Source organism: Rhea pennata, chromosome 13 (assembly GCF_028389875.1).
Source record: "Rhea pennata isolate bPtePen1 chromosome 13, bPtePen1.pri, whole genome shotgun sequence".
Lineage (NCBI taxonomy): Eukaryota > Metazoa > Chordata > Aves > Rheiformes > Rheidae > Rhea > Rhea pennata.
Window position 1 is genome coordinate 5,031,917 of NC_084675.1, and position 15,480 is coordinate 5,047,396.

At 41.0% G+C, this 15,480-nt stretch overlaps 1 protein-coding gene across 1 annotated transcript; it reads right to left on the bottom strand.

The window, feature by feature from the left end:
- Positions 1-957: 957 nt before the first annotated feature.
- Positions 958-14,909, bottom strand: LOC134146347 (galanin receptor type 1-like). The gene is made up of 3 exons (XM_062586716.1): positions 14,202-14,909; positions 13,001-13,066; positions 958-1,275 (listed from the first exon to the last, which is right to left on the bottom strand). The coding sequence occupies exons 1-3, from the start codon at positions 14,907-14,909 to the stop codon at positions 958-960; spliced, it is 1,092 nt and encodes a 363-aa protein (XP_062442700.1).
- Between the last annotated feature and the right edge of the window lie 571 nt (positions 14,910-15,480).

A 15,480-nucleotide genomic window follows, 5' to 3' on the forward strand; every position in this document is an offset into this window, starting at 1 on the left:
ACTTTAGATTCAGTACAAATGCTCTAAACTTGATCAAACTTTTTCCCTCCCTCCCCCCCCCAAAAAAAAATTGTACCTTTTGGCATTTATATACTAAAGTGGCCAATAAAAAGCTTTGGTTAGATACACTCAGAGAACATTACGTTAACCAATAAAAGCTTTTGTAAACATTGCTTTCAAACAGAAAAATCACAGTTCTTTTAAGCGTATTGAGAAATCTCACTTTCCTATGGATGTTCACAAACAAGTGGTTACTAGAGACAGTGATTAACAGTAGCAATAACACTCAGGAGCACAAAGACTTTCAAACCTTGAAGTATATAAGCTGGTACAGAACCAACAAATGCAGACATCCACATTGCTGACAGGTATGTCATGTGAAAGCTTTTACTACCCAATGGATAAACACTCTAGGAAAGCCCTAAAAAGGTTAGCAACTTCATCAAAGGTATTGAGCTAAAAGTAAACGTAGATCACGTATGGTAAAACAGCACTTCTAAGAAACAAAGACATATTCAGAGACTTGGTAAATAGACTTTTCCCAAACTGCTTTATGTGTTCTCTCTTAAGTGTCTCAGTGCTTACAGTCCACATCCTAATGAATGTTTAAACATAATGAGCTATCCTCTTGTCTGTTGAAACTCTACCTACTGTGTGAGCCTGTAGCTCAGCCTGCATGCGCATAACTACAACTGTGTAAAAGCTGGTCCTCGTGTGCACTGCAGGACATTCAGATATTTCTGATGTACGTAGCCCAGTGCATAGCAAGGTGTCCTTGGACAAGCTATGTGATGTGTCATAACAGGTAGCTGGAGAAAAACCTCCTACAACTCCAGTAGTCTGACAGTGTCCACATTTTTGCAGACACCACTCCATGAAGCGCACCTGAAAAACTTTGGCAGATACCCTCTTTCCTCCTCATGCTTCCTGGAACGTATTTACACTTTTGAGCCTGCTTTACATGTTAGTTGTTGAGTGTGTAGTGGTGAAGTTCTCCATGCGTATTCTCACTAGCTTTTCGGCAGGAACTGGTGGCAAGAAGAATTTGCAGGCGAAGACTTGCCGGCAGGCCTTGCGGAAGTTTTCCGAGAGGAAGGCATAAATGATGGGGTTGATGCAGGAGTTCCCATAGGCCAAGCAATGAGAGATGATGCGAAAGGTGAAGGAGGTGTTGTTCAGGGGAAACTGCCCAAACACTGCCCACATGGTGATGATGTGGTGTGGCAGCCAGGAGAGCAAGAACACAGTGACCACTAGAAGCACGGTCTGGGCTGTCTGTAAAAGACAAGATTATGCATTAAATGGCTGCAGTGCTCAAGTGAGTCTGTGGTAAGAAGGAATTTGGCTTCCTCTTCTGGAAATGAGGGCAACACGACCCAGGCAACACTGGCCACTGACAGGTGGACAAATTATGACCATATGAAAAAGGACATTGAAAAACTACCTTATTCGCTGCAAAGCCAGGCTTTCCTGGCTTTGACTCAAATAACTAATTCTATGGGCAATGAAGTTGCCTATATCAAGGATATAGCAACAATCCTAACTATATCACATAAAAGAGTGGAACTAACATGAGAAGGCTGAGGAACATTAGGGTTATTGCAAATAACTGCAAGGAAACCAGTCTTTGGCTTCATGGAAAGAGGAGTAACAAAGGCTGGCCTCTGTGTGTGTGTGAGGAGAATGATTTCTCCAGGAGGTTCCCATTGTGGAAGAGACCAAGCAAACAAAGCACAGAGGGCTTCTTTTTTAAACAGTATATACCCTTCCTTCAGAAATTTCCACAGAATGTATTCCTAGCCAGGCAGTTACCACAGAGAGGTCAGCCTAGCCTCTGAGCAGGCAGGTGCTTTGCGGGACCATGCGCTCATGGTGGGCTGCCCCAGCAGCAAGGCTGGCTGCTGTGGCATGCTACCCTTGCCCCTGCCACATCCCCATCCTTGGGAGCCCCAGAGCACTATGTGAATCGGGAGCTGAGGGGAAGTTTTCCCAGAACAACGGTATTTAAAGTCACCAGTAAGATTAATGTGAGGGGTCTGGAGGCAGTCTTAGGAACTAGCTGGCCAGTCCAGGTGTGATGTCTCCACACAGCTGCTGCCAGGGAAGGCTAACAAGGGCAGAGGAGCCACCTCATTAAGCTCTCAAAGAACAGCAAAAACTGCTTGCTGCTGGGTTGTGTGGAGAAATGCAGTCTGGAGGGAAGTCAGGTGGTATGAGCTGTTTTGTGCCTTTTGGTGTGATATTTAGTGGGTTTCTTGTATGATTTTTGCTGCTCTTGCTGGTATAGCTGGGCTGCCTGTTGTCCCTCAAAAGGGAAATGCCAGCAGGGAATGCTGTAGATGAAGCCTTTTGCTGTGAGTACTGCTGTAAAGTTCATGTTCTGGGGATCAGAAGGGTGTGTGTGTCAAGGAATAGCTTGTCTTTTCTTGAAAAGGTTTTTTTTTCTTGAGTTAAAAATCCTCAACCTGATACAGTTATGGGACTGTCTAGCAACAAAAGCATGATTTTATTTTTCTTCTCCTAGAAGCCTTTGGAGAGGATGAAGAATGGCTTTTGTTGACCATAAGTTACAGCGAGTGGAATCAAACTGTAAGTCGCTTCAGCTTCTCCTGAAGCCCACACCTTTCAAATTTAAGTAGTGTGGGGATGTTTTCTCTCATTTCTTATCCAGTAGGGCTCCAAGGTTACTGGGCTGTGCTGGCAGGCCCAGCCTGAGGGGCTGTAGGGCTGGGGCCCTGGGATGCTCTGTCGCACATTTCTGCTTGGCTCTCTCTACCTGGCTTCAGGAGCTTTCCAAAAACAGTTATAGTAAGTGGCACTGAGAAGGAAGGTGAGCATTTTCTCACCTGTTTAATCCCTCCTTCTTGGGATGCTATAGCTGATGCACAGGAAAGGCAGGGAGACTTCTCTCTCCCCTCCCCTGACTTGCAGCAAGGTGTGTGTTTTTCATGCACATCTTTTCAGCTTAAGGTGAAGGAGTGATAAGTGTTTAGTATTTTATATTTTGTCATTTGAATGAATATAACATAATTTGTGAGTATACAGCTGTCCTTCTAAGGAGAACATGAATTGCTGTACAAGCAGCAGAAAAACAGTGAAGTCAAAATTTGATTTCATTTCAACTTAAGTTTACAGCTTTACTAGTCTAGCTCAACAGTTGTATCAATAATTTGCTTCCCTGATTTCAAGCTAGTGGCACATAATTACTCTCTTAGAAGAGGGATAATCTTCTAGTGAACAAAAGCTCATTTAATCACTGGTTATTATGGCTGCACCTAGCAGTTGTTTTGTCTGCTAGAGAAACACCACAGGATTTTATCTCTAGCATTTTAAATCACTCTCTAGCACTCTAACACTATACCTGCTGTAACACTATACCTGTTATGTTAAAATATCTAGAAATTGCAAAGAGTCAGGTTTGCATATATCTATTAACAAACCAAAGCTACTTAACTTGGAACCTCCTTAAGGGGAAGGGAAAACTTTTTTTTCTAAGTTAGTTTCTTAGTTCTTAAACTAAGAAGGCAGTTCATCAGGGTTTGCTGCTCTCTGGTACTCTAGCTGGCTTTGGGCTCAGTGGTCTTGTTTGAAATGTAATATGGGGGAAAATAGGGAAGTTCTCCTTTGAGTAGGAGACCTAACGTGAAGCCTGCCTTCCTAAGGGGCTATGTCTTAGATGGTTTCTCTGGTGTCCCAGAAGACAGCAGTAAAACTTAAAATATTTTTTTCCTCCCAACATTTTCACCATGTCCCTTGCCAGTGGCTCTTCCAGTATCTCATAAAACTTCACTTACATGGAGTCTTTACTTCAGTAAGGGCTTTTCTTGTCTTCCCATGTCAATGAACGTACACTGTGTTTGTGAATGTACACTGACTAACAGGAGGTATTTGTGGTGCAGGCTAACTATCAATGTCATGTTCTGGAAGTAACTACAGCATGGAGAAATGACAGCGTGCTCCAGGAAAAAGCAGAGCTATGTCATTCAGAGCAGAAAGAATACCAGGCAGTTAGATCTTGGTGCAGAGCATCTGGGATCATATCCCAAAACTGCTGTCACAGTCACAGAAATTTGCAGTCACATACATGAGAACCTGTGGGAGTTGCTGCTTAAATTCTTACAAATATGTCTGAAACGTTTGTAAATCGGCTTGTTCCAGGAAATTGGGGGCGGGGGGAGGGAAGAGTTTTGAGATACTGGGTGAAGTGGCAGGAAATCTGCTTGTCTTACAGGTTCTTCTGTTTCGCCTCAGTAATAGCTTTCTAAAATTGCTTACAACTTTAAAACTCTGTTTTGAGATTTTCAGAGTTTTTTTTTTTTTATATAATTGTAAAATACTCTAAAAGCCACTTACAGCTCTGTGAAGCTGTTACATTTGTGCTCAAAAATAGTTTGTTGTTAAGTCTTTGGCTAGGGCCTACTTCACCGAGACAACTGAAGTTAGATCAGGTCATTTGTATTGTTGTGACCTTCCTAAGTATGATTATTAAAACTTGCTGAATGTGAGGGCACGGTAGAGTTATTGTTTGAAATGAACATTTTGTCTAGTCTTATTTCTGAATGGATTGCACTAAAACGCTTGAAGTGTATTCTGCTTACTGTGACAGTAGTAGCGTGGGCTAAAGGTGCTTTATCTGGGAACTGTTTTATCTTCATGTCATTTAACCACACAGAAAAATCAACTGCATTATGAAGAGTGGTTATCCCTCAGTGGGATGGGCACCGTTTTTATTATGCTTGCATATGGCCTACACCAATGATCTCTTGTAATAAGATAATTATTGAGCCGGAAGTACAACCTTAGTTTGTCTTAACTGTGCGTTAAGAACTAAATGGAAGCTGTAGGAGCTGTCTGTTAACATATCAAGAAAGATACTATTGCATCAGATCAAGATTTATGCGCAGATAAGAGAAAGCATCTGTCTACAATATAAGAAAAATAAACACATGGGGATTTCTGTCAAATTGGTCTCTTGAGTAAGCTTGTATTAGTTTTGATAGGCAATAATCTGTGTTTTCATCCTCTACCTGGCATACTCTGAGTGCATCCCACATATGGTTCACAGACCAGAAGACCTGTCTGACATAAGGTGACACTGCATATTCCTGTGTGAGTGAACTTCTCCCCAGCTTCCTGAAATGGACTCCTATTGGAATCAGGTGATATTATTAATAATGTACTGATATGATCAGAAGTTGATGCAACTGACAGACAAAAGTAGTAGTGTTGTGGGAGCTCGTTTCCCTTCTGTGCTATGATGGGTACTAAAGAAATATTAATAAACAGGTTCTGTTCTTATCAGCAATAATAGTGCTACCTTTTTTTTTCTCCTTTACCAGTGTTAATTAGCTTAGGCTTGTTACCAAGACAACCTTTCATAGCATCCTTCTATCCTTCTACTTAAATTAGGGGGTTACAAATGCTGAAGGCTTCTTTTGAATAAGGGATATATACTTATGGTCTTTTTTTTTTTCTTTTTATTGTGAAATAACAAATTACACATTTGGCATAGAGTTGGTATTAAAAAGTGGATTTGCAGTTGCTATATATTAGCAGAAAGCTGGTCCTGAGGATCAGCTATCTGGGATTTTTCTGGTGGAAACATAGGTAATACTAGAGCAATAATATATGTAACTTGTGACATAAGTTCCATTTCAAAAACATTTTTTGAGTCTATTCTTCCAAAGATTAGAAATATCTAATTAAGATGGAGGAAACGGAAACAAAATATTCCTTCTGGCTTTTAACATGGAAGTTCTTCTGAAGCTAAAACTAATGCTAATATACCCTGTGACTAGTGGTTTGGGAAGTGATCCAAATAGTTTGTGTGCTGCTTGAGTCTGTTCAGTGGACTGTGGCAACTTGCACAGTTAATAGATTGACTGGGCACAGCTAAACCAACAGTAACACTGGACTTCTGGCTCATCTCTGAAGTTTTAGTGAGCATAATAGGTATGTTTAACAGCTTTTAGTGAATTGTCTGACCCTCTCTTATTCTAATAGGAGGCAATTAATATTTTACACACTTAGAAATCTTTCAAGCTGCTCCACAAAAGGAGCTAGCAGTGCATTATTTGTTGTGCAGACAAAGTAGGCATGCTTGGAAGGTGTATAGTGAATCAATGGCAGAGCAGGAATCGGAGGCTAGCAGCCATTAACATTTTTTTTTGTTTTTGCTCATCAGATTAATAGATGAGCTTCTCCCTTATTGTTTTTTCGAAGCACAGGTTACCTAGCATTTACTTGCACATTCTTTTAGCATCTTCCTAGGTGATTTGAACTTATCAAAAATGGGAGATGGCTGTCATGAAAATAGGAGGGATAAAAACATGGATTTGCAGTGTGTTATCTCTTCATCTTACCTAGTTGCATTGCATGCTGAGATGGACTCTTCCTTTCCTGGGAGCTTGCTGGTGGTGTTCTGACTGCTGCTCTGCGTGTTCCTCTGATTCTGTGATTATGCCTCTAATCTCCTCTGCTGATGGTCTTAATACTCACCTACTTTGTATTCATAAATCCTTATGAGCATTATGATACTCCTATTATCTACTAATTGGAAATGATGCTCTCTATTCCTGCTACTCTAGGCTCTCGTTAGTAAAACAACTTGCAGGATTCACTTCTGGTTATATTTGCTGCTAGATGGATCCCAGGATCTCCCATGCTCCTTTGCTGTATTTATTGCTGTTCAAGTGCTGAAGCCTTGTATATCACAATACATACTTAAGGCTGTATGGAAACCTTCCACTTGTGTGAAGTCAGATAAAGTAGTTCAGTATAAAAGGAAGCAAATATAGCACAATTTTCACCTGCCTCTCTTGGCCCAAGATATTCAGGAGTACCCATCAACCTTGGAGGACTTCTGTAGGTTTTATCTCATGTTAATTTCATATGATCTTGAAAAAGTGGTGCTTCTGAGAGCGTCCCAAATCAATTCTGTGTTTTTGTATTTACTCAGCTCTAGGAGCAATGAACAACTGATTTCTGCATGGGTAAAAACCGATGAGCACACAAACTGAGGGAGAAAACTACTTAGCTTCATAGAAAGGAATGTATTTTGAATTTACCATTGCAGTCTTGGAGGAAAGATCTTTGGCTTGTAATAGTTCTGTGAACACACTGGCTCAGTTTGCAAGTAGTGGTCGGAGGGAGTGTGGTGGGGAATAATAAAAATAAGGCAAATCAAATTTTAGGAATTATTAGGAAAGAAATAGAGAACAAAACAAGAAATGTTCCTTTTTACTACATCAGCATGGTTCACCTGTGTTGCAGGCATAAATGTTGCATGCTGTTTTCATCCTCTTATGCCAACAAGATTGCATCAGAACTAGAAATGCTTGGCCTGTTGCCTATTTCTGAACACAAGATGCAGACAGGCTCCTGTAAGAATGACTGGGTAGACTGGGACTCCTCAGTCTGGAAAAGACACTTGGGGGAGAGGGGGTGGGGTGCAGGGCAGAAGAGACCGACAGAGCTGTGAGATGGAAAGAGTGCTATGGGTCAACTGTCCACTGTCTCCTTCCATACAAGAAGTGACACTAGTAGGAAGCAGGTTCAAGTCTACTAAAGCAATGCTTAACCCATAGAACTGCTCATCTGTGAAAGCTTTGGCTGTCTCCTTGCAATCCATGAACAAACACTTGAAAGAAATCTGATGAAAGTTACTTAAAAACAAACGAACTCTGAAAATAGTTGGTAGCTGGGAGAATACTTGGGAGAACTATGGTATGTCTTTTCTGTGTGTCCATGGTTATTCCTCTAAGTATCTAATGACAGCCACTGAAAATGGGTTGCTGAGCTAGCTGGGCATCCTGTCTGAACCTGTGTATTTCTTATCTTTTTAACTGATACCATGTGAGTTAGAAGAGATTGGAAGAGCAGATAATAAGCTTTGTAATAGAATCTAGATTTAAAACCAAAACAGAACAAAGCATTTACTGTACCCAAACTGAGTATTAAGTAAGTAATAGCTGCAGCATCCTGATATGTGGGGTAAAGATGCAAGGTTGGGGGTGCAAGTCTGACTTTTGGGCAAAAGGAGGTCAGTAGGAATGTAGAGATTGGGACAGTTCAAGCCAGTCGTATTGAGGAAGTGCAAAATAGCTGTGAAATTTGCCTCCCTGGACCCTTTTTAAACTTGAAAAAGCATTTTGGTTTAAGTTTGCAATGCATGGTGTTTGTTCTTTAAAGATGTTCAGGAGAAAACTAAGTAAACAGTGAAGAACCCTGGTGTGTTCCAGAGGCCAGTAAGACACCACAGGACTATTTCATGATCAGAATAGACCTTGGTTTGCATTCATTTCCATTATTACAGTATCTTATTTATTGTAGATGTATGTTCACAGTTCCTAGGGCTTGACTCTTATGAAACACTTCTCAACACTGTCAGATAGGAAATCATTAGACTTTTTTTTTCCTTAGAGCCAAATTACAGACTTAATGTATTCTGCCTAATGCAGAAAAGAAATAACTGAACTGAAATAAGGTGTATGTGGGATAGAGAGGTGCATGGGATTTTTTATTTTGTGGTCTTGCTGGTCTGCCTTAACAATCAATTATCCAAAATTGCTAAGGGTAGTCTAGCATCATGCCATCTCCTTTTTAAGGCTGGCAGGCTTGTGCAGCTGGCATGGAATTAAATGAGCAGACTGACACTTATGCTTCTCATGCTGCTGCAAGCACAATCTAGCTTGGTTCTTTATGTGCATTTTCAGTCTAAATTACAAAAGTATTAAACTTCTCCCTTATCTAATGCATAGATATTGCATAAAACTAGAAAAGAATATTAAATTAAGAATGTCCAGCACTGATATTATAGATGTCAAGTATATATAAAATGTGTGAAGTAGGAGTATGAATTAAAGGTGAAACACTTTTGATAGCAAAATATGAACTCAGGATGTATCAACTTTTGTGCAAGTGAAATTTTTGAAAACCTTCAAGTGTATACAAATTGAAAGGTGCAGTAGTTTGAATATAATCATGCTGTAACTGAAAACCTTACAAACAGCATTGCAAGCACAAACCTGTTTTTAGTTTGTGTTGTACAGAAGCATAGAAGATTATATGTCGTCCTTAGGACTATTAAAGACTTGTTCTGTAATGGACAGCAACAATGCTGGGTTTTCAGCCACCATCAGGAACGCTGTCTCAAGAAGCCCTTCCTAAACCCTACCTTTTATTGTAAACCATGTTTTAATTTTGAAGGCTTCTGATCTTGAAGAGGCTGTATAGCACAAAGCAGGCCAAGCACTGTATTTTCCAGAATTCTGATCTGCAAACTCATAGAAGCTGGTGGCAAAACAAGTCATTTGCAGTGGTGATGCAGGCAGCTATTTCACTGGTAACTCTTGATCAACAAGGACTCTAAGCTTGAAATCTTATTCCTTTGAAGATTTTACTCATATTTAGCCCAGCCAAAGGTAGTGGAATCTGTGCAAACAGCTGTATGCAAATTTTACTACTTAATGTTAAAAACAAAACAAAGCTTTGTGCTTTGGATAGAAGCAGGAGAAGAACTCAGGTGTCTTATTTTCTCGAAATTATAACAGTGAGGTAGGATGAAGCTGAGCAGTCATAGTTCCCACCTGAACTCTTTAGTTGTAGTATAGTACCTTGTTCTCCTTTTTTGTCAAGATGCTCATTGTGAATTAGCAGATATGAATTGGGTAACTGTATCTCCTAATGTTAAAAGATCTTGCTTTTATGTTCTGTTTTTCTTTTGATTGATCAAGGCAGTTTGGGTTTGGCCACTGAAATTGCATGCATTTCTTAAAGCTAAATATTCTGTATATGCTAAACTAACCTTTCAAACATGGAGCAAGGTTCACTTGCCAGACATATCAGAGCAAAATAAGCAAAAGCTGTTTACTGTATCCCTGAAGTTTAGGAATTAAACAGAAGTACTTGTCACTAATAAACCAGTTAGTCATAGATGAAGGAAACTAATTAAACAGAACTGACACATACATACATACATATATATTTCCTATTAAACTTTAATGTGAAGTGTTCTTAAGGAGATCTACTCTAAATGATTGACACTTGATGTATTTCAAGTACGCTTGGGAGGCACACGAAGGAATTGAGTGTGCTTGCAACCTGCCTAATAAACACTGCTTCTTCGTGGGTTCAGTCCCCACATGGGCCACTCGTTTGTGGGTTGGACTAGATGATCTCCAGAGGTCCCTTCCAACCTTACCAGTTCTATGATTCTATTTGAACAGGCTGAGGCAAAGATGCCTTTTAAGATCAGGTAATGGAGAAAACTAATCAGGAAACCCATGGAGCTGTTTTTCATCTAACTACAGGTCATGTCTGAAAATCATACAGAGGTAAAGTCCAAAAAAATGACTATCATAAATGATATTCTGCAATTTACTGCTTTTCAGGTAAGATGTCACTATCGGTTCTTGACAACTCGTAGCATTCCATTCTTATATAAGTAAGGAGAGGAGGAGAATTTAATGTATCCAGATTGTTTAAGAGTTTGTAGGTGGTTTTGGCACCTAAAGCAACTTGGCAAACTTGAAGTTTTTAAATTGTTCTAAGCAAAAAGATAGTTCTTTTTAGCACTTTATTTTCTATAGTTTAAATGAACAAAATCATTGACAGGTCTCTGGTTGCCTCTTGTTGTAGCAGCTGCTGGAATTAGTGCAGGCTGTGTCAGTGTCTATTAGACACATCAGCTTCTGACTGTGCTTTCCCCTTGTACTCTGTGCTGTCTGCCCAGAAATTAAACCTTTGTTGCTCAAGTTTTAACTCTCGGTGTATCTGTTGCAGTACCAGTGTTCAGCAGAAATTCAGTAGGCCAGATGAAACACAGCATCCTTCAGTGTAATTTGTTTCACCTAGGTTTGGTGGTGCTCCTGTAGCAGGCAACATATAGCAGATAACTGTTGTGTAGAAAAGGCAATTTGATTCACATCGATTCCAATAAACATCGGAAGGTGTTTGAAATTATGTGGGCTGGATTAGTAACATTAGTCTCAATAAGGTTCAAGAACAAGCAGATAAGCGAAGCGATATTTGTGGGGCTTTCTGTGTTTACTATGGGGACTCAGCAACAGAACACATGATCAAAAGCCCTCCAAGGAGAAGGGGAAAGTAACTCCTGTGTCAGTTAAATATTGTGTGTGTATATATACACGTATATACACACACAGTATATTAGTAGTAGTATATTACTATATTTTATATTTTTAGTGTATTACTAGTAACTTCTGCAGCCTTTCTGTATTGCAAGATAATACTGCAAATTCCAGCTGACTTCTATCCTTACAGGCAGTGTAGGTGCGTGACCAGTTAAGGAGTGATGCATGCCTCCCATAAGTATTGTGCCAACCAAAGTTGAGTGTATGTTAGTTAATGTAATCTAGTAGCAGAAACTAAATATGATGTAGAGTTAAATCAGTTTGGGATTAATTGGCATAAGACTGGCAATACTCTCTGTAATAGCTCTAAATTAGCTAAAAGCAGCATGTCTGGCAGAGCAGACAAGTGTAGAGCAGTGTTACAGAGGATATACCTGAAATATAGTAGTATTTTAGTATTTTATAAAATTCTGTTTGAAATATTACTATAGCATCTATATTGTGAAGTTAATCTTTTAAAAATATACCTGCTTTTTCCTAAATAGGTTGGTCATGAAGATGTCTATGTTGATAAGCACTGTAAATTTTTCTGCAATACCATAGGTGCATATGAAATCTGAAATTACTAAGGTTGGTTGTTCTCTGAGGCAAACAACAGGTGGTTTGGATTTGTTTAGAGGTATAATCTTTCTGCCTCTATTACCCAGGTCTCTTTGAAGACCTGGGAATCAATAGAAGTGCAGGATTAGGTTGTTAGGCAGGATAGCTGCAGCGTGCTGAAATCTAGAGTCTTGGATCCATGTCTTATGAGTCACCTAGCTCCACAGGGGAGTCCTCGGCCACCAGTGGATAATCCTTGACTGCAGCCCGTTGGTTGTGCCTCCACAGCTTGTTGCAGCTGTGGGGCCTATGTCTGTTTTTGCAGGAGCCAAGCCAAACCAAAGCCTTGAGATGCTTTCCATTTTTGCATTTTTTTTTTCCATCAAATGGCCACATTTGCTGTGATGATCCTCATTTTGGTTGTAGGCAGGATCACAGCAATGCACGCTTGGGATGCGAGGTTGCTGCACTGCTGGCATGCTGTTACTAAGCTATGCTATCAGCAGCTAATGATAGCACCCTGTTACCTGCTGTCTTTGGCTAGCCAGACAATCTGGGGTTTTGCTCATCGCTGTACGCACAATAATTAAAACATGACTGGCTGGAATAATGTTTTCCACTTTCACGTCAGATAAAATCTGATATTGTGTCACTGAAGTTAGTGAGTTTTGCTACCTGGAAACTTCTATTAACTGTGGCTTATACACTTAAAAGTAAATTATTCTAAATTCTTATTTATTCTGAATTTCTATTCTAAAGGAAAAAAAAACTTCCTTTTCTGCTGATTTTGGAAAGCTTGAGCAGGGTAACCCTGAGGTTTGGCTGGCAAAGGGATCAAAAGTGCTGACCAGGTCCTAAATCCACCATGCACTTGGAACCAAACCTTAGTAAAGATCTTAAATGCAAACTGCAGCAAAACTGAGGTACTTCAGTTCCAGGATTCTTCACATTTTTTTTCTTTTTCTTTCATTTTTTCCTTTTTCTTTTTTTTTTTTGCTTGCTGAGATGTACTAAAAAGCTTGGATATTTTTGCAGTCTATTATAGCACAATAAATCAAAAGGAAGGCCAGCAGACATGTATATAGGGATCAATATAGTAATTAGGTAATAGTGTTTTGTACTGGCTATAGTATAGTGTCTATAAAGGTATAACAAATTCAGTATCAGTCTGAAACTTGAGCCAAAAAACTAGCATGTGAATGACGCTTTCAGTATGTGAATGAAGCTTGAATAGCTGTTAGTTAGAGACCTGCTGTGTCTGTTACATTGCAGCTGATATACAGATGAAACAAATTGGGGACATTTACCTTCTTCTTCGATCTCTCTGACTTCTTGGAAATGTTCTTTACTTTTGTATGGAGATGATATAAAACCTGAAAAAGAAAAAGGAGCAATATGTTGAATAGGAAATTCAATGGGTATGTGTTTAATATATGAACTTCTCAATGTATCCAGAGAGAATCATAAGAAATGCTGAAGTGCTTCTGAAAAATTCTCCATTAACAGTACTTACGTTAAGCCTTTCAGATTGTGACATGGCTGTAACCTGGCCATGATTATACTTTGGCTTTTGGAGATAAAAGTCTGAATTACTTAATTACCCCTAATTAATTAACTAATGCCTCTATTAAATGCGTCTCCCCATCTGGTTGCTGGTGTTCTCACCAAGGGCAGGGAAGGCACAAAACCAGCTGGAGCTACCAGCTCCAGGTAATGGGAGTTATGCTCTCCAATGCAGGATATGTGGTTTTGTCCTCCGGTGACAAGCAAGACCTGAGACTTAGAGGTCTTTAGCTTATGTTTTAGTGCTTTGTCTTGGAAGTCCACTTCCTGGAAATCCCAAGCTAATGCATAATAGGGAAAAACGGAAAATTCACAGAAAATATACTCTGTATGCCTGTACAATTCATACACTCCTACAGTCAGTCTCAAACATACTTAAGATCAGTAAGGCAAGACCAAAAACTTCAGTGACAGCAATCCACAATAAAGAGATCCCTTGCCAAATAGAACTCTGCCAAGTTTTTCTTTTTTTTTGCAAGTTTTCTGAAGTTTACATCAAAAAAAAAAGGGGGGGGGAGAACTGTCATTAATGCAGTTTCTGTACACTCTGCACAGTTTCTCCCACCATTGGCTTTTTATCCTACTAGGAACAAGCATTTGTTATCAAGAGAGGACAAACTGATGGGGAAAAAAAAGTCTTTAGGGATTCAGGTAGCAGGCTGAGGGTGAACTTGTGGCAGTTCAGCAATTTGTGCCTGAATAGAAATATTTGCAGTCCTTTTGGGAAGCTGAGTGGGTGGTTCTTTTTTGTTTTTCCCCCTCCTCCTTCTCTCCTTTCCTTTGCCTCTTTCCCCCAACCCAGAGAAATAGTCCCCCTTAGGAGAAGATATAAAAAGGTTCTATTATTTGTTGGTTGAGTAGCTTGACTGTGTAAATCTGAGCCACCAAGAGTCTGGCGATGTCCTTTTCATCTGTTTGAATGCTACTCACAGCCCTTTCACCCACCTTGGCGTAGCAACAGGTGATGAGTGCCAGGGGCAGGAGGTATCCCACCACCAAGATGGTAACCTTGTATGTCTGCTTGGCTGTTGAACCATCTGCCCAGTGCTCCCAGCAGAAGGAGCTGTTAGGTGCTTGCTGATGGCCACTCACAAGGGCCTGGTGCTGGGCCACAGGGATAGCAATGAGGAGAGACAGCAGCCAAATGATGCCCACACCAAGGGCAGCGTTACGCTTGCTACGGATAAAGGATGAATGCTTGGCATGAACCACAGCGATGTACCTGTCCACGGACATAGCCACCAGAGTAAAGATGCTGACCAGCATTGTTGCCATAGCCAAGTAGTGCACCCACTTGCAAAAGAAGGCGCCAAAGATCCACTCTGGCAGGGAGTAGATGGTGGCCTGGAAGGGGACACAGAAGAGCAGAAAGGAGAAGTCTGCAATGCTCAAGTTCAAGATGAAGATGTTTGTGGCACTGCGTGATAGACGTCCCCCAGGCCAGAGGCGCCCCAAAACAACCAACACCAGTGTGTTCCCCACCATTCCCAGGAGGAAGATCAGCCCAAAAAGCACCGGTACAATCACCACTTCAGGGCCACCACTCATTGCTCCTGACCAGCATGGTGGGGACTCTGTTCGGTTAGTCTTAAGGCTGCACTTGTGAGTGTTGGCTCCAAGGGAAGCTACCAAGTTGTCTTCTTGTTCCACCATGGAGCCGGGCTGCCTGGAAGGCAGGGACTGGTTGCTGTAGCAGGACAGGTCTGTGTTGGTGGTGGCCAGAGGCTGTTGAATGCTTGGATTTTCTGATGCTCTGTGCCTTTGCTTTGGAGAGCTCTTTCTTTTGGATAATCCTTCTGAGCTCCCACAAGCGCTGTCTGTCTCTTGCAGGATGACTTGCGCAGGTTCTTCTAGGAGCTGAGGAAGAAAGCTTTTGGGGAATTTGTCTTGTCCAAGATGTAACTGCAGGTTTGGCTGCCTCAGTCACTATTGGAGGAGCTCTTGTGGCAGAGGAGAGTCTGTGCCAGTAAGGCTGAGGACGAAGCTGCACTGGGAGTTGGAGCAGAGGCAAAGCAGCTGCAGCCCAGCTTCCTGATGCCCCTCCTCTCGGTCTGCCCTCCCACATCAGTCTCCGGAGCTGCGGCTGTCACCCTTGCTTTCCCAGCTCTGCTTGGAGCTGCAGCAGTGGGAGCAGGCACTCTGTGGGACCTGCCATTTAAACAAAAAGCCCTGACGAGCCCTGTCCCAGCCCAGCGTTCACAAATTCTCATTCAAGGGCACAGAT

Excerpts from the sequence above, each read along its gene's own strand:
- LOC134146347 (XM_062586716.1), bottom strand. The coding sequence starts at position 14,909 with ATGGTGGAACAAGAAGACAACTTGGTAGCTTCCCTTGGAGCCAACACT. Across the intron at positions 13,067-14,201 it reads TCACCTGTTGCTACGCCAAG|GTTTTATATCATCTCCATAC; the intron begins GTGGGTGAAAGG and ends TTTCTTTTTCAG. Across the intron at positions 1,276-13,000 it reads CAGAGAGATCGAAGAAGAAG|ACAGCCCAGACCGTGCTTCT; the intron begins GTAAATGTCCCC and ends TGTCTTTTACAG.